This window comes from Nerophis lumbriciformis, linkage group LG10 (genome assembly GCF_033978685.3).
Source record: "Nerophis lumbriciformis linkage group LG10, RoL_Nlum_v2.1, whole genome shotgun sequence".
Taxonomy (NCBI): Eukaryota; Metazoa; Chordata; class Actinopteri; order Syngnathiformes; family Syngnathidae; genus Nerophis; species Nerophis lumbriciformis.
In genome coordinates, this window is record NC_084557.2 from 12,802,080 (window position 1) to 12,820,623 (window position 18,544).

The window sequence follows — 18,544 nt, forward strand, 5'->3', positions numbered from 1 at the left end:
GCGGGGGGCGCTGGAGCCTATCTCAGCTACAATCGGGCGGAAGGCGGGGTACACCCTGGACAAGTCGCCACCTCATCGCAGGGCCAACACAGATAGACAGACAACATTCACACTCACATTCACACACTAGGGCCAATTTTAGTGTTTCCAATCAACTTATCCCCAGGTGCATGTCTTTGGAGGTGGGAGGAAGCCGGAGTACCCGGAGGGAACCCACGCAGTCACGGAATAACAATAAAACATAAATAATAATTGGTGAAGTAAGTTATATTTCATATGGAAATAAGTAAGATTATCTTGAACAGTGTTTTTCAACCACTGTGCCGCAACACACAGTAATTATAGTATGAAAAATGTGTTGTTGAGTGTAGGTGCTGTCGAGCTCGGCAAAGTAACCGTGTAATACTCTTCCATATCCATAAGGTGGCAGCCGGTAGCTAATTGCTTTGTAGATGTCGAAAACAGTGGGAGGCAGTGTGCAGGTAAAAAGGTGTCTAATGCTTAAACCAGTAGTTCTTAACCTTGTTGGAGGTACCGAACACCACCAGTTTCATATGCGCATTCACCGAACCCTTCTTTAGTGAAAAATAAAATGTTTTTTTTCAAATTCAAAACAAAGTTATAGGTTTTTGGTAACACTTTAGTATGGGGAACATATTCTAAGTAACAAAGACTTAATTTAGAGGTTTTTTTGGACACTAGGGGAACATATTCTAAGTAACAAAGACTTAATTGAGAGTTATTTGGTTAGGGCGAGGGCTAGAGTTATAATAAGGCCATGCCGAATAAGGCATTAATAAGTACTTAATAATGACTAGTTAAGAGCCAATATGTTACTAATTTGCATGTTAATAAGCAACTAATTAATGGTGAATATGTTCCCCATACTAAAGTGTTACCATGTTTTGTTACTGGTGCACAAAATCAACCGTGCATGAACATCACCTTGTTCAAAGAACAAAACCAACACAGTGCATAAACTCACAACAAATTACACACCTGCAATTCAATGTGACTTCTGCTGTTGCCGTATCCGTAATACGCCGATAGGGAGAAGTTTTTATTTACATTTTTATTTTTATTTGACTTCCGCCGAACCCCTGAGCCCGACTCACCGAACCCCTAGGGTTCGATCGAACCCAGGTTAAGAACCACTGGCTTAAACCAAAAATAAACAAAAGGTGAGTGCCCCTAAGAAAAGGCATTGAAGCTTAAGGAAGGCTATGCGGAACAAAACTAAAAATTAACTGGCTACAAAGTAAACAAAAACAGAATGCTGGACGACAGCAAAGACTTTCTGTGGAGCAAAGACAATGTACATCCGAACATGACATGACAATCAACAATGTCCCCACAAAGCAGGATAAAAACAACTAAAGTATTCTTGATTGCTAAAACAAAGTAGATGCGGGAAATATCGCTCAAAGGAAGACATGAAACTGCTACAGGAAAATACCAAAAAAAAGAGAAAAAAGCCACCAAAATAGGAGCGCAAGACAAGAACTAAAACACTACATACAGGAAAACAGAAAAAAAAAAACTCCAAATAACTCATGGCGTGATGAGACAGGTGGTGACAGTAGTTTGAGACAAGAGCTATAGTGATGCATGCTTGGTTATGGTTTAAAGCAGGGGTCTGGAACCTTTTTGGCTGAGAGAGCCATGAAAGCCAAATATTTTAAAATGTATTTCCGTGAGAGCCATATAATATTTTTTAACACTGAATACAACTAAATGCGTGCATTTTTAAGTAAGACCAACAGTTTTAGAGTATAATAAGTCTCTTATTCGTTTTAATAACATTGTTATTCTGAAGCTAACCAATAATAAATAAAATACTTCTTACTATTAATGCGACTTCTTGAACAGGTGCGGTAGAAAACGGATGGATGGATTAAAATGCATGAGAATGTTTTATATTTTGAACGTGATTTTTAACACTGTGATTACCAGCTGAATTATTCATTACTTATCGTGTTAAGCAATGTCAGCTAAGATTTATCTGAGAGCCAGATGCAGTCATCAAAAGAGCCACATCTGGCTCGAGAGCCATAAGTTCCCTACGCCTGGTTTAAAGTCATATCCAACAATTGCGACAACGACTCTTTGCTGTCAACTGAGTTTCGTTTTTTAATAATTTCTGCTTTTTGTGTGCCTCTGGATTTTTTCAACGCAAAAAATGTACCTTGGCTCAAAAAAGGTTGAAAAACACTGATCTAGAAAATGAATGGATGGATGAGATAAATTCAGAATGTCTATCATGGTTCTTCTTCTTTGTACTTTGTAAACACTTTAAGTTTGAAGAGGATTATATTAGTACATTGTTTGATTTATTTGCTTAATCCATTCCATAATTTAATTCCACACACTGATATACTAAAGGTCTTAAGTGTTGTACGTGCGTACAAATCTCTAAGATTATATTTCTCCTCTTTTGTTGAGAATAATTGTTGTATAATCTTGGGTAGCAAATTATAGTTTGCTTTGTGTATAATTTTAGCTGTTTGCAAATTTACTATGTCGTGGAATTTCAGTATTTTTGATTCAATAAATTAAGGGTTTGTATGTTCTCTATATCCAACATTATGTATTATTCTAACTGATCTTTTTTGTAACACTGTCATACTTGCCAACCCTCCCGATTTTCCCGGGAAACTCCCGAATTTCAGGGCCCCTCCCGAAAATCTCCCGGGGCAAACATTCTCCCAAATTTCTCCCGATTTCCACCCGGACAACAATATTGGGGGCGTGCCTTAAAGGCACTGCCTTTAACGTCCTCTGTAAACTGGCGTCACAGCCGCTTTTCCTCCATACTAACAGCGTGTCGGCCAAGTCACATATTTGCGACTTTTGAACACACACATGTGAATGCAACGCATACTTGATCAACAGCCATACAGGTCACACTGAGGGTGGCCGTATAAACAACTTTAACACTGTTACAAATATGCGCCACACTGTGAACCCACACCAAAGAATGACAAACACATTTCGGGAGAACATCCGCACCGTAACACAACAGAACAAATACCCAGAATCCCTTGCAGCACTAACTCTTCCGGGACGCTACAATATACACCCCTCCGCCCCCCATCTCCCGAATTCGGAGGTCTCAAGGTTGGCAAGTATGAACACCGTTAATGAATGAAGTGTACTTTTGTAGTTATTTGCCAATTCTATTCTAAAACCCCTGTCCTGTTACTCAGATCCGCAATAGGATAGCGGGCCATTTTACACAATGGATATTGAGATTTAGAGTTGGAAAAAAAAAGACATAAATATAAGTTTGAGTTTTAAAAGGCACCCATTTGGTGGGCTGACCCTTAAATATTACTACTAACACATTAGTCAATGGACATAACATAGCTTCCAATCAGAGGTTTATTGTGCAAATGTGTAATATTTATGGTTTGAAGCTTTAGAAGAGGCAATGTTGAAACAAGTGTATGACGATACCAGCCAGGATTCCTCAGATAACATACAGAGCAGCAATCCTAATCATTTGTTGAAACAAACTAAGCACAGTTGCACTTTTGCCAAATGTTAATGATCAAACTAATAAACAAAATACATAAAATGAGCTCCAGATAAACAGAATATCAAGAGGTACATGTCAGACAGGTTTTCAAAATGTTCAGACGCCGGTAATAACAGAAAAACAAAACAAAAACACTGACGTTTGTCTGAAGCTCTCATTTCAGTCAGTTGATTCCTTACGTAACATTGCATCAGCCTCACACTGGTTACAACAAGGTGGAGAGAAACCAATGACACTTGCAGGTGTTTCACCCGAGGGCAGAGAACTGCAGCAATGCAGTAGTGCATTCATAAAAGGTGCGACATTGGAGGAAAGACCCAACAATGCAGCAGCTATTTACACCATTTTATGTTAATTTCTACTCTACCAGCTGACTTGGCCAACCAAAACATTATTGACATGGATATAGGACCCTCCTTTTTTTCCTCAAAACATCAGCTGATCCCAAATTTTAAGTCATCAAAAGCGGTTGATGTTGACTTAAGCAAGCACTTTTTTTTTTAGTACTGAGAACACAGTGGACTAGTACTTGATGAGTTGGTGGACTTAAACAGGCTGCACTGTAGAAAGAAAACCCAGTAAAATAAATCTGATGACATCTTTCGTCTAAAACAGACTTGGGAAAATTAAGGCCTGTTAAGCTTTTCAATCTAGCCTGCCGGACATTCCCAAATAGTTTTTTTTAGATCTTTAAGATGGAAACTGTCGCAGTGATGTTTTCAAATTAACGAAAGTCTTGAACTATATAAAGTATTTCAATGGTTGGAATCTGAGCTTTTGCATAATATACTTGTTACTATGGTAATCTAATTAGTTACTATGGTAATCTAAGTCACAGCAGCTCAGACGAGGCACCAAGCAGTTCGGGTGGGGAGCGTTTCCACAGCGACCAGCCTGAAATGCGTGTGTCAGGGACAGACGCGGAAGGAGATTTTTACAAAAAAGTTCTAAAGCTTAGTAATATTTCAGATTGTAGGTGGGGTTTTTTCACGTTCATATTTCGCTGCGTTTGTTGCATTTTTGTTGCGTTTTGCTTGATTGTAAAATATGTCGATCGAGGGGCGGTGTGACGTTCACATGTTGTCAATATTCAGTGTTTTATCGTTCATACGTAATATTGTAAATCCCACATTCTTTATTTTCATTTACATTCTGGGTGTCTCTTTCAGTAAAAAAAATAAACCCCATTCAATTTTTTAAGGCGGTCTGTCATAACGTTTTTAGCATTCAATCAGACATTATTGTGAGGTTTTGTATTAGTGCTCCTAAAAATAGATATACCGGCCCCCAGACACATTTTTCTCTCTAAAGTTGGCCTTCCGAGTCAAAATAATTGCCATGGCCTGGTCTAAAAGTATACTGTAATTGAAAACTGAAAAATGAACAGTTAATACATGTGATTAGTATCAGATGATCTCACTTTTGGATGATCAGTATTGGAATCGGACATCCTTAATTACTAATACTGTAGAAAAACTGACAAAAAGGCACAAATTGGATAAGTGGATCAGCTCTCTGATGGTGGAGGTGCTGCCTTCCGCACTGCCTTAGCCAAAGCTTGTTGGATGACAGGATAGATCTTATAGCAGCCCTCGATGCAAGTACGCACCCCGGCTGACAGAGTCTCTTCCGTCATTTCTCCATCCGACTGGAGCCCGGAAACCTGGTTCAAACTGGGCAGGAACGCCGTTGTCAGCCTTCCCCGATTGCCACCGCCGACTGAGCTGCAGCCGTTTTCCTCCGCGTACGTCGGGTCCACCACAAAAGAGGGGCCGTCCTGGCAGATGGCGCAGCCCAGAACCAGATCGTACATTTCGATGCCCGCGTCTGCGAGGGCGAGGGAAGCGCAGGTGACGGCGTGTGCGAGGACTGAACCGCTGTTTTCCAGCACCATCACGTTGACCTCGATTTGAGAGCGAGGGTATTTGTGGAGGCACAGGGCGGGCTGCAGACTCTCCTGCAGCATCAGAGAGAAGTCCTTGTCCTGACTCCCTTGAATCCAAGAGCCTCTTTCCGGGCAAGAGAATGGAGCAAAACGCATGTCAGTCGTCAACCTGCGTACACAAATACACTTTAAATAAAGCGTCACCATTTGCAACAAGTATAAACAGTGTTTGAATTATCATTTACATTTATTTAAGAAGGAAAAAGTTAGAAGATAACATGTTTTTGTATCTATATACTAGCAAGATATTTTATTTAAAAGCTCTCTTATTTCTGCGTTGCAATTGACCGAGAGCACAGGCGTCAAACTCAAGGCTCAGGGGCCAAATCTGGCCCGCCACGTTATTTTATGTGGCCCGCGAAAGCCTGGAAATAATATGTGTTAATAAAATGCTTAATCTTTTTTTACTAAATATATTTGTTCTTTCCTTTTTGACATTAAAAATCATGGACTGCATTCAATTGCATCCATCCATCTTCTTCCGCTTATCCGAGGTCGGGTCGCGGGGGCAGCAGCCTAAGCAGGGAAGCCCAGACTTCCCTCTCCCCAGCCACTTCGTCCAGCTCCTCCCGGGGGATCCCGAGGCGTTCCCAGGCCAGCCGGGAGACATAGTCTTCCCAACGTGTCCTGGGTTTTCCCCGTGGCCTCCTACCGGTTGGACGTGCCCTCAACACCTCCCTAGGGAGGCGTTCGGGTGGCATCCTGACCAGATGCCCGAACCACCTCATCTGGCTCCTCTCGATGTGGAGGAGCAGCGGCTTTACTTTGAGCTCCCCCCGGATGACAGAGCATCTCACCCTATCTCTAAGGGAGAGCCCCGCCACCCGGCAGAGGAAACTCATTTCGGCCGCTTGTACCCGTGATCTTGTCCTTTCGGTCATAACCCAAAGCTCATGACCATAGGTGAGGATGGGAACGAAGATCGACCGGTAAATTGAGAGCTTTGCTTTCCGGCTCAGCTCCTTCTTCACCACAACGGATCGATACAGCGTCCGCATTACTGAAGATGCCGCAACGATCCGCCTGTCGATCTCACGATCCACTCTTCCCCCACTCGTGAACAAGACTCCTAGGTACTTGGTCTCCTCCACTTGGGGCAAGGTCTCCACCCTTTTCCGGGCGAGAACCATGGACTCGGACTTGGAGGTGCTGATTCTCATCCCAGTCGCTTCCCACTCGGCTGCGAACCGATCCAGCGAGAGCTGAAGATCCTGGCCAGATGAAGCCATCAGGACCACATCATCCGCAAAAAGCAGAGACCTAATCCTGCAGCCACCAAACCGGATCCCCTCAACGCCTTGACTGCGCCTAGAAATTCTGTCCATAAAAGTTATGAACAGAATCGGTGACAAAGGGCAGCCTTGGCGGAGTCCAACCCTCACTGGAAACGTGTCCGACTTACTGCCGGCAATGCGGACCAATCTCTGACACTGATCATACAGGGAGCGGACTGCCACAATCAGACAGTCCGATACCCCATACTCTCTGAGCACTCCCCACAGGACCTCCCGAGGGACACGGTTGAATGCCTTCTCCAAGTCCACAAAACACATGTAGACTGGTTGGGCAAACTCCCATGAACCCTCAAGGACCTTGCCGAGAGTATAGAACTGGTCCACAGTTCCACGACCAGGACGAAAACCACACTGTTCCTCCTGAATCCGAGGTTCGACTATCCGGCGTAGTCTCCTCTCCAGTACACCTGAATAAACCTTACCGGGAAGGCTGAGGAGTGTGATCCCACGATAGTTGGAACACACCCTCCGGTTCCCCTTCTTAGAGAGGAACCACCACCCCGGTCTGCCAATCCAGAGGTACCGCCCCCCCATGTCCACGCGATACTGCAGAGTCTTGTCAACCAAGACAGCCCCACAGCATCCAGAGCCTTAAGGAACTCCGGGCGGATATCATCCACCCCCGGGGCCTTGCCACAGAGGAGCTTTTTAACTACCTCAGCAACCTCAGCCCCAGAAATAGGAGAGCCCACCACAGATTCCCCAGGCACAGCTTCCTCATAGGAAGACGTGTTGGTGGGGCATTCAATTGCATATGTTTTGAAATTCAATATTATCAAAATAGTATATCATCATGCATTCCAAAAATATTTTTTGTTAAAATAATGATAAATACTGTAATTAAATATCTGCTTGACTGATGATTTCAAAACAAATTATTAGGGATGTCCGATAAAGGCTTTTTTGCCGATATTCCGATATTGTCCGACTCTTAATTACCGATACCGATATCAACCGATACCGATATACAGCCGTGGAATTAACACATTATTATGCCTAAATTGGACAACCAGGTATGGTGAAGATAAGGTCCTTTTTTAAAAAATTAATAAAATAAAATAAGATAAATAGATTTAAAAAAAATTCTTGAATAAAAAAAGAAAGTAAAACAATATAAAAACAGTTACATAGAAACTAGTAATTAATGAAAATGAGTAAAATTAACTGTTAAAGGTTAGTACTATTAGTGGACCAGCAGCACGCACAATCATGTGTGCTTACGGACTGTATCCCTTGCAGACTGTATTGATATATATTGATATATAATGTAGGAACCAGAATATTAATAACAGAAGGAAACAACCCTTTTGTGTGAATGAGTGTGAATGAGTGTAAATGGGGGAGGGAGGTTTTTTGGGTTGGTGCACTAATTGTAAGTGTATCTCGTGTTTTTTATGTTGATTTAATAAAAAATTAAAAAAACGATACCGATAATTTTCGATATTACATTTTAAAGCATTTATCGGCCGATATTATCGGACATCTCTACAAATTATCGACTGTAAAATAGTACGTTTTTTTTAAGCACACCTGTGAAGTGAAAACCATTTCAGGTGACCACCTCTGAAGCTCATCAAGAGAATGCCAAGAGTATGCAAAGCAGTAATCAGAGCCAAGGGTGGCTATTTTGAAGAAACTAGAATATAAAACATGTTTTCAGTTATTTCACCTTTTGTTGTTAAGTACATAACTCCATATGTGTTCATTCAGAGTTTTGATGCCTTCAGTGACAATCTACAATGTAATGTAGATGTAGAAAGTAATATACATGTTGTATATTTAAAGACAAAATATTATGTACGCTGACATATGCGTACATGTTGTATATTTAAAGACAAAATGCTCTGTACGCTGACATATGGGGACGGCGTGGCGCCACGTTGGGAGAGTGGCCGTGCCAGCAACCTGTGGGTTCCTGGTTCAATCCCCACCTTCTACCAACCTCGTCACGTCCGTTGTGTCCTTGAGCAAAACACTTCACCCTTGCTCCTGATGGGTCGTGGTTAGGGCCTTGCATGGCAGCTCCCGCCATCAGTGTGTGAATGTGTGTGTGAATGGCTGAATGTGGAAATAGTGTCAAAGCGCTTTGAGTACCTTGAAGGTAGAAAAGTGCTATACAAGTATAACCCATTTACATATACGTACCTGTTGTATATTTAAAGACAAAATGTTCTGTATGCTGACATACACGTACATGTTGTATATTTAAAGACACAATGTTGTGTTTCAAAATGTTCTCGCACTTTGTTATGCTAAGTATTTAACCTTATTTTGACTTTGATTGATTGATTGATTGAAACTTGTATTAGTAGATTGCACAGTACAGTACATATTCCGTACAATTGACCACTAAATGGTAACACCCGAATAAGTTTTTCAAGTCGGGGTCCACGTAAATCAATTCATGGTACAAATATATACTATCATCATAATACAGTCATCACACAAGTTAATCATCAGAGTATATACATTGAATTATTTATATTATTTACAATCCGGGGGGTGGGATGAGGAGGGTTTGGTTGATATCAGCACTTCGGTCATCAACAATTGCATCATCTGAGAAATGGACATTGAAACAGTGTAGGTCTGACTTGGTAGGATACGTACTGTGAGCAGTGAACATAGTGAGTTCAGGTAGCATAAGAACAGGTATATACATTTGGTTATTTACAATCCGGGGAGGTGGGATGTGGAGAGGGGAGGGTGTTAGTCAAGGGTTGTAGTTGCCTGGAGGTGATGTTTTAGTGCGGTTTTGAAGGAGGATAGAGATGCACTTTATTTTACATCTGTTGGGAGTGCATTCCATATTGATGTGGCATAGAAGGAGAATGAGTTAAGACCTTTGTTAGATCGGAATCTGGGTTTAACGTGGTTTGTGGAGCTCCCCCTGGTGTTGTGGTATAGGCGGTCATTTACGTTATGGAAGTAGTTTGACATGTACTTCGGTATCAGGGAGGTGTAGCGGATTTTATAGACTATGCTCAGTGCAAGTTGTTTTACTCTTGCACTTTTTTCACCAGTTCTCTATTGTTGCTGTTTAAAGGGGAACATTATCACAATTTCAGAATGGTTAAAACCATTAAAAATCAGTTCCCAGTGGCTTATTTTATTTTTCGAAGTTTTTTTGAAAATTTTACTCATCACGCATATCCCTAAAAAAGCTTCAAAGTGCCTGATTTTAACCACCCGTCCATTTTCCTGTGACGTCACACAGTGATGCCAACACAAACAAACATGGCGGAAAGAACAGCAAGTTTATAGCGACATTAGCTCGGATTCAGGCTCGGATTTCAGCGGCTTAAGCGATTCAACAGATTACGCATGTATTGAAACGGATGGTTGTAGTGTGGAGGCAGGTAGCGAAAACGAAATTGAAGAAGAAACTGAAGCTATTGAGCCATATCGGTTTGAACCGTATGCAAGCGAAACCGACGAAAACGACACGACAGCCAGCGACACGGGAGAAAGCGAGGACGAATTCGGCGATGGCCTTCTAACCAACGATTGGTATGTGTTTGTTTGGCATTAAAGGAAACTAACAACTATGAACTAGGTTTACAGCATATGAAATACATTTGGCAACAACATGCACTTTGAGAGTGCAGACAGCCCAGTTTTCATCAATTAATATATTCTGTAGACATACCCTCATCTGCTCTCTTTTCCTGAAAGCTGATCTGTCCAGTCCAGTTGGAAATGCATCTACTTTGAGTGTCGCAGGATATCCACACATTCTTGCCATCTCTGTCGTAGCATAGCTTTCGTCGGTAAAGTGTGCGGAACAAACGTCCAATTTCTTGCCACTTTCGCATCTTTGGGCCACTGGTGCAACTTGAATCCGTCCCTGTTCATGTTGTTACACCCTCCGACAACACACCGACGAGGCATGATGTCTCCAAGGTACGAAAACAGTCGAAAAAACTGAAAATAACAGAGCTGATTTGACTCGGTGTTTGTAATGTGTTTGAGAAAATGGCGGATTGCTTACCGATGTGACGTCATCGCTCCGAGAGTGAATAATAGAAAGGCGTTTAATTCGCCAAAATTCACCCATTTACAGTTCGAAAATCGGTTAAAAAATATATATGGTCTTTTTTTCTGCAACATCAAGGTATATATTGACGCTTACATAGGTCTGGTGATAATGTTCCCCTTTAATAAAGTTAAAGTACCAATGATTGTCACACACACACTAGGTGTGGCGAAATTATTCTCTGCATTTGACCCATCACCCTTGATTACCCCCTGGGAGGTGAAGGGAGCAGAGGGCAGGAGCGGTGGCCGCGCCCGGCAATCATTTTTGGTGATTTAACAGCCAATTCCAACCCTTGATACTGAGTGCCAAGCAGGGAGGTAATGGATCCCATTTTTATAGTCTTTGGTATGACTCGGCCGGGGTTTTAACCCACAACCTACCGATCTCAGGGCGGACACTCTAACCACTAGGCCACTGAGTAATAACAGACATAGTTTGCATCAAATATTTCCACATGAACTACTATCGAATTTTACCTTCCACATTTCATGTCGGTCTCGTCTTTCCGCTCCGTTTCTCTGGGTCCGTAAACGCAGCACATCAACTTGGTGTCTCCAGCCTCCATGTACGCGGAGCCCTTCGCCTGACTCACCAGTCCGCACCTGACAAACACCGGCCGGACGTCCACCTGGTCCCGCTGGCGGCCATCTGCTCGGGGCCCGAGCGAGGAGACGGCCGCCGCCGGCTTGCTCGCAAACAAAGACGGGCTTTGGGAGACATCTGGGCCGCGCACTCGTTTGGTATCGACAGGCATGGCGGAGAAAAAACAACAGCGTGCAGATTGGTCCGGCACTAAAATCTGCACTACTGAAAACACAGCTTATAGACAGTTGGTTCCGCCAAGGTAAAGTCACTGTGTTGAAAACACAAAGAAATGGTAAAGAACAGTGATTATTTATTTTATTTAGCAGACACGACATTTATGTTGTACTATACATTTGTTATCGACTTGTGTTGCATGTTTGCTTTGTCTGTGTGTTTAATATTGTTCTGCCTGGTTCGTATGGCCATTTTTAAGCCATTTCGGCTTATCGGCAGGGCCGCCCGTGGCATAGGCCGTATAGGCAAATGCTAAGGGCGCCGTCCATCAGGGGGCGCCACGCCAGTGCCACAAATATTGGAGAAAAAATAAAATAAAAAATGTTGGTACTATTATTTCTAAATACAAAAAATAATCCCACGTTAATTAAAATGCAAAGTAAAGCCTATTTAATAGAAATATTATTTGTTACAACATTACGCCCCCCCCTCCTCCCCCCGCACGGTGCGCCCCCTCCCTTCCCGTATCATGACTCTTTTTGGACGTCGCCACATCAAAAAATCAACACAAGATGCCAAAACTGTCAGGTGCCCAGGGAAGAAAAAAGAGAAAAGAAGAGGAGGAGAAACGAGAAAAGACAGAGGTAGCAGGTAGGTAACGTTAGCCTACATGAAATTATTTGTCTGTTACAGAATGTGATAGTAACCTGGCTTTTTAGCATTAAGCTAATGTTACATGATTCGGCAATTGCTAATCAATAAATAGCTAGTTCTGTTTTAACATCGGGTTAATATTGTGGAGGGGGCTAAATTGTTATGGAAAATAATAATGAAACGTTAGGTAATTACAGTACTCCCACCTTACATTCCTCAGGGACATTTCTTTCTTTCTTTAGTTTATTTCGAACATGAACACACTTACATCATAATACATCACACAATTTCATATCATTTCAATTTACATCATGCCCGAAAAGGAGTAGGAAGAAGCAAAGCTTATTTAATCCTACCCCTTTCCCACTTCAAAGCGTTTACAAATATATAGAATCATTTACTGACCTTTTTATATAATAAAATAACATCTATGAATTAGTATACAACAGTTTTGTAATATGTAATTAATTAATTAATTCAGTCATTATTAACATACTGAGATGAAGAATATCTTATTTTCAATAAGGTTGAAAGTATTTCTCAAAATTCTTCTTCTTTGTACTCTGTAAGCACTATTATTTTGAACAACCTCTTAAACTGGATCATATCAGTACAATTTTTAACTTCTTTACTTAATCCATTCCATAATTTAATTCCACATACTGATATGCTAAAAGTTCTAAGTGTTGTACGTGCATATAAATGTTTGTATTAGATCTTTTAAGCAGGTGTTTTTTGTTTACATTGTTATATTGCCTTCTGGTTAGCTAATGTTTGCCCTGCAGGTAATCGTCACTTTTCCACCCCTTTATATATTAGGTATAGTTGTAAGTAAAAAAAAAAAGGTCAAAGACAAAGCTATTCGGGTTCTTGTGAGTATATACACTTCACTGCCGATGTGGGGGGGCGCCACCTAAAATCTTGCCTAGGGCGCCAGATTGGTTAGGGTATACCATTGCTTATCGGTATACCATTACATTATTATAGTCAGCTTGTGTTTATTTCATAATAATTGCTCGGAAATATTCATTTGTGAAATATTTGCCTAGTAAATTAGCCATAAAACTGACACATGTTTCCTTATAACAAAAATGCCTATTATAACGCCATGGTGAATTCCCACTTTTATTTTCAGTTTTCACATATACCAGGGGTCGGCAACCCAAAATGTTGAAAGAGCCATATTGGACCAACAATACAAACAAGTAATCTGTCTGGAGCCGCAAAAAATTCAAAGAATTATATAAGTGTTATACTGCGATGAGGTGGCGACTTGTCCAGGGTGTACACCGCCTTCCACCCGATTGTAGCTGAGATAGGCTCCAGCGACCCCAAAGGGAATAAGCGGTAGAAAATGGATGGATGGATATAAGTGTTATAATGATGGCAACACATGATATAAATATGCCTGATTAGCACTCCATAACAAGTCAACAATATCAACAAAGCTCACCTTTGTGCATTCACGCACAGTATAAAATGTTTGGTGGACAAAATGAAACAAAGAAGGAGTGGCATAAAACACATCTTTCTGTGGCAGCGTCGGAGAAAGTTGTACATGTAAACAAACTGTTGAGTCACAGTCCACACAACGGTGAGTTCAAGGGCCGCTGAAATGAGTAAGACAAAACAGCGCTCGCCAAATACTCTCATTAGTGAAGCAGAACACAAACATATTAAACAGTTGGCTTTCTAACAATTAGGAAGGTTTGCGTCATGTTTGTCCACCTACAGAAACCATATTACAACAAAAAATATATTTTTCACCCCATTTTTTTCCATTTCCATACATTTTGTGAAAAATGGAGCCACCAGGGCGCAGCTCAAGACTAGAGCCACGGGTTGCTGACCCCCGACATATACTAATGTAACCTGTAAAATTGTACTCTATTTTGCCCTCCATCCATCCATTTTCTACCGCTTATTCCCTTCAGGGTCGCGGGGGGCGCTGGAGCCTATCTCAGCTACAATCGGGCGGAAGGCGGCGTACACTGGACAAGTCGCCACCTCATCGCAGGGCCAACACAGATAGACAGACAACATTCACACTCACATTCACACACTAGGGCCAATTTAGTGTTGCCAATCAACCTATCCCCAGGTGCATGTCTTTGGAGGTGGGAGGAAGCCGGAGTACCCGGAGGGAACCCACGCAGTCACGGGGAGAACATGCAAACTCCACACAGAAAGATCCCGAGCCCGGGATTGAACCCAGGACTACTCAGGACCTTCGTATTGTGAGGCAGACGCACTAACCCCTCTTCCACCGTGCTGCCCATTTGCCCTCATTTTATTATATTTGTCCACTAAATGGCGCTACTTCCCAATTCAAAGACATCTTACTGAATCACCTTTTACCATTTTTCTGCAAAGGAGTCTCGTTCCTGAACTGATAGATAATTTGTCTCCAACATGTGGAATGGTTTCTATAAAATGATAACCAAATAAAAGTGTACTCTATATTCGTGTTTGTGTGTTTTGACTTAAGCTTTGTATTTTTGTCCATAAAAACAGCGGAGTTAGCAAACATTACGGCCTTTAAATAGTTAAAATCCCCCAAAAATGAATAAGAAATAATGAATAAGACAGTCTCGTTTTAAAGTAAAACACTTTAACATAATTCTAACATTATACTTTATAAATCAAAGATATTTGTACATACAATCAATCAATCAAACAGGCCAATATGCAATGCATTTTATACTGAAATTTTTTTTTTTCTCCGATAAACATTGGACTAACCTGCAAAATAAATAAATAAAAAACATTTAATTAATACAAGTTTGGCGCGTTTTAAAATTATGGGGACAAGCGGATGGATGGATATACAGTTTTGGGAAATATGAAGCCGGAAGTGAAGGAGCGCAAGTAGTATATCGTCATTGCAACGTTCTAAAATCCTCCAAAAATGAATGAAAAATAAACATCTGTCTCGATTTGAAGTAAAACACTAACATAATTCTAAAATTATACTTTATTAATCAAATATATTTGTATATACAGGCCAATATACAATGCATTTTATACTGAAATTATTGTTTTTTTCTCCGATAAACGTTGGACTAACCGGCAAAATAAATTGTATAATTTAGACTGGGTCACTTTTAAAATACATTTAATTAATACAAGTTTGACGCGTTTTAAAATTATGGGGACAAGCGGATGGATGGCTGTACAGTTTTGGGAAATATGAAGCCGGAAGTGAAGGAGCGCAAGTAGTATGTCGTCATTGTAACGTTCAAAGGAGCGCTACTGTCAAATAATGTTTTGACTTAAGCTTTGTATTTTTGTCCATAAAAACAGCGGAGTTAAGTCAACATATCGGTCTTTAAGTAGTTAAAATCCCCCAAAAATGAATGAAAAATAAACGACTGTCTCGTTTTGAAGTAAAACACTAACATAATTATAACATTATACTTTATTGATCAAGTATTTTTGTATATACAGGCCAATATACAATGCATTTTTCCTGAAATTATTGTTTTTTTCTCCAATAAACATTGGACTAACCTGCATACTTGCCAGCCCTCCCGAATTTTCCAGGAGACTCCCGAATTTTAGTGCCTCTCCCGAAAGTCTCCCGGGACAACCATTCTCCCGAACTTGTCCCGCTTTCCAGCCTTAAAGACACTGCCTTTAGCGTCCTCTCACCTGAAAAGGAGACTATTATATATGTCTCCGTTATACATAGGTTTATCTATAACCAGGGGCGCCGCTAGGGATTTTGGGCCCCATGAAAAGAATCTTTACAGGGCCCCCAACACAGTGTCATTATTTTTTCTGTATTATCATTTCATCATCATTAGGGGCCTCTCTGGGCCCCCCTCCATCATGGGCCCCTAGAATCCGTCTCCTTTACCCCCCCTTTTCGGCGCCCCTGTCTATAACCCATAAAGTAGGCAGGCACGGAGCTATTTCTCAGCGTGTGTTTATTCCAGCCGGCACGTTACTACACTGACGCACAACATCCGGATTCCCATCATGCATTGCTTCGAAACTACGGCAAGTAGTAATGTTCAAAATTTCCAGCTGGACAAACAATATTAGGGGCGTGCCTTAAAGGCACCCCCACCAAGGACTGTTTTCACTGCTGGACTCTAGAAAGAGGTTCCGCAGCCTCCGAAGCAGAACCTCCAGGTTCTGTAACAGCTTCTTCCCTCAGGCCGTAAGACTCTTGAACGCATCATAATTAAATTATCCCCTCAACTCCCCCCAAAATGGATTAACTTGTTGGAATAAAAAAGACAATATAACATACATCCATTAACGTGGATGCATGTGAAAAGTGCAATATATTTATCTGTACAGTAATCTATTTATTTATTTTTATATATTTATATATATTTATTTATTTTATATATATATATTTATTAGGGATGTCCGATAATGGCTTTTTGCCGATATCCGATATTCCGATAATGTCCAACTCTTTAATTACCAATACCAACCGATACCGATATCAACCGATACATACAGCCGTGGAATTAACACATTATGCCTAATTTGGAAAACCAGGTACAGTGAAGATAAGGTACTTTTTTTTAAATTAATAAAATAAGATAAATAAATTAAAAACATTTTCTTGAATAAAAAAGAAAGTAAAACAATATAAAAACAGTTACATAGAAACTAGTAATTAATGAAAATGAGTCAAATTAACTGTTAAAGGTTAGACTATTAGTGGACCAGCAGCACGCACAATCATGTGTGCTTACGGACTGTATCCCTTGCAGACTGTATTGATATATATTGATATATGATATAGAAACCAGAATATTAATAACAGAAAGAAACAACCCTTTTGTGTGAATGAGTGTAAATGGGGGAGGGAGTTTTTTTGGGGTTGGTGCACTAATTGTAAGTGTATCTTGTGTTTTTTTATGTTGATTTAATAAAAAACAAAACGATACCGATAATAAAAAAAACGATACCGATAATTTCCGATATTACATTTTAACGCATTTATCGGCCGATATCGGCCTGCCGATATTATCGGCCGATAAATGCGTTAAAATAAAATAGACATCTCTAATATGTATATATTATTTATATATATTTATTTATTTATATATGCACCTTATTGCTTTTTCATCCTGCACTACTTATTGCTTTTTTATCCTGCACTACCATGAGCTAAAATTTCATTCTTGTCTGTGCTGTAAAGTTCAAATTTGAATGACAATAAAAAGGAAGTCTAAGTCTAGGTCTATGTATATATATATATATATATATATATATATATATATATATATATATATATATATATATATATATATATATATATAAGAAATACTTGAATTTCAGTGAATTCTAGCTATAAATATACTCCTCCCCCCTTAACCCCGCCCATCGGCCCCGCCCACCCCCAATCTCCCGAATTCGGAGGTCTCAAGGTTGGCAAGTATACTTGCCAACCCTCCCAGATTTTCCGGGAGACTCCCGAAATTCAGCGCCTCTCCCGAAAACCTCCCGGGACAAATTATCTCCCGAAAATCCCCCGAAATTCAGGCTTTCCCACAATATAAACGGCGTGCCTGCCTAATCACGTTATAACTGTAGAATGATCGAGGGCGAGTTCTTGGTTTCTTATGTGGGTTTATTTTTAGGCAGTTTCATTAACGTCCTCCCAGCGCGGTAACAACACACAACAACAGCAGTCACGTTTTCGTCTACCGTAAGTAGTTCGTCTGCCGTAAACAGCAATGTTGTGACACTCTTAAACAGGAGAATACTGCCATCTAGTGCATTTGATGAAAGCACTTTTGTGCGTGCCACACAGCAATGCATCATCAGAGAGGGTGTTCAGCATGGTTAGAAAAATAGTGACAGAGAATAGAACAAGGATGGACAATTCAACCCTTAACTCAACAAGTATATGTGTAAATAAATGAACACTGAAATTCAAGTATTTATTTTATTTATATATGTATATATATATATATATATATATATATATATATATATATACACATACATACATACATACATATATACATATATATATATATATATATATAATAAAATAAATATATATTTATAGCTAGAATTCACTGAAAGTCAAGTATTTCTTATATATATATATATATATATATATATATATATATATATATATATATACACATACATACATACATACATATATACATATATATATATATATATATATAATAAAATAAATATATATTTATAGCTAGAATTCACTGAAAGTCAAGTATTTCTTATATATATATATATATATATATATATATATATATGAATATATGATGAGGTGGCGACTTGTCCAGGGTGTAAGCGCCTTCCGCTCGATTGCAGCT

The 18,544-nt window shown here is 40.1% G+C and overlaps 1 protein-coding gene across 1 annotated transcript; it reads right to left on the reverse strand.

The window, feature by feature from the left end:
- Positions 1 to 4,416: 4,416 nt before the first annotated feature.
- On the reverse strand, positions 4,417 to 11,829 carry exosc6 (exosome component 6). The gene is made up of 2 exons (XM_061970259.2): positions 11,294 to 11,829; positions 4,417 to 5,592 (listed from the first exon to the last, which is right to left on the reverse strand). Exons 1-2 carry the CDS (start codon positions 11,569 to 11,571, stop codon positions 5,046 to 5,048), a joined length of 825 nt encoding a protein of 274 aa, XP_061826243.1. The 5' UTR covers positions 11,572 to 11,829; the 3' UTR covers positions 4,417 to 5,045.
- Between the last annotated feature and the right edge of the window lie 6,715 nt (positions 11,830 to 18,544).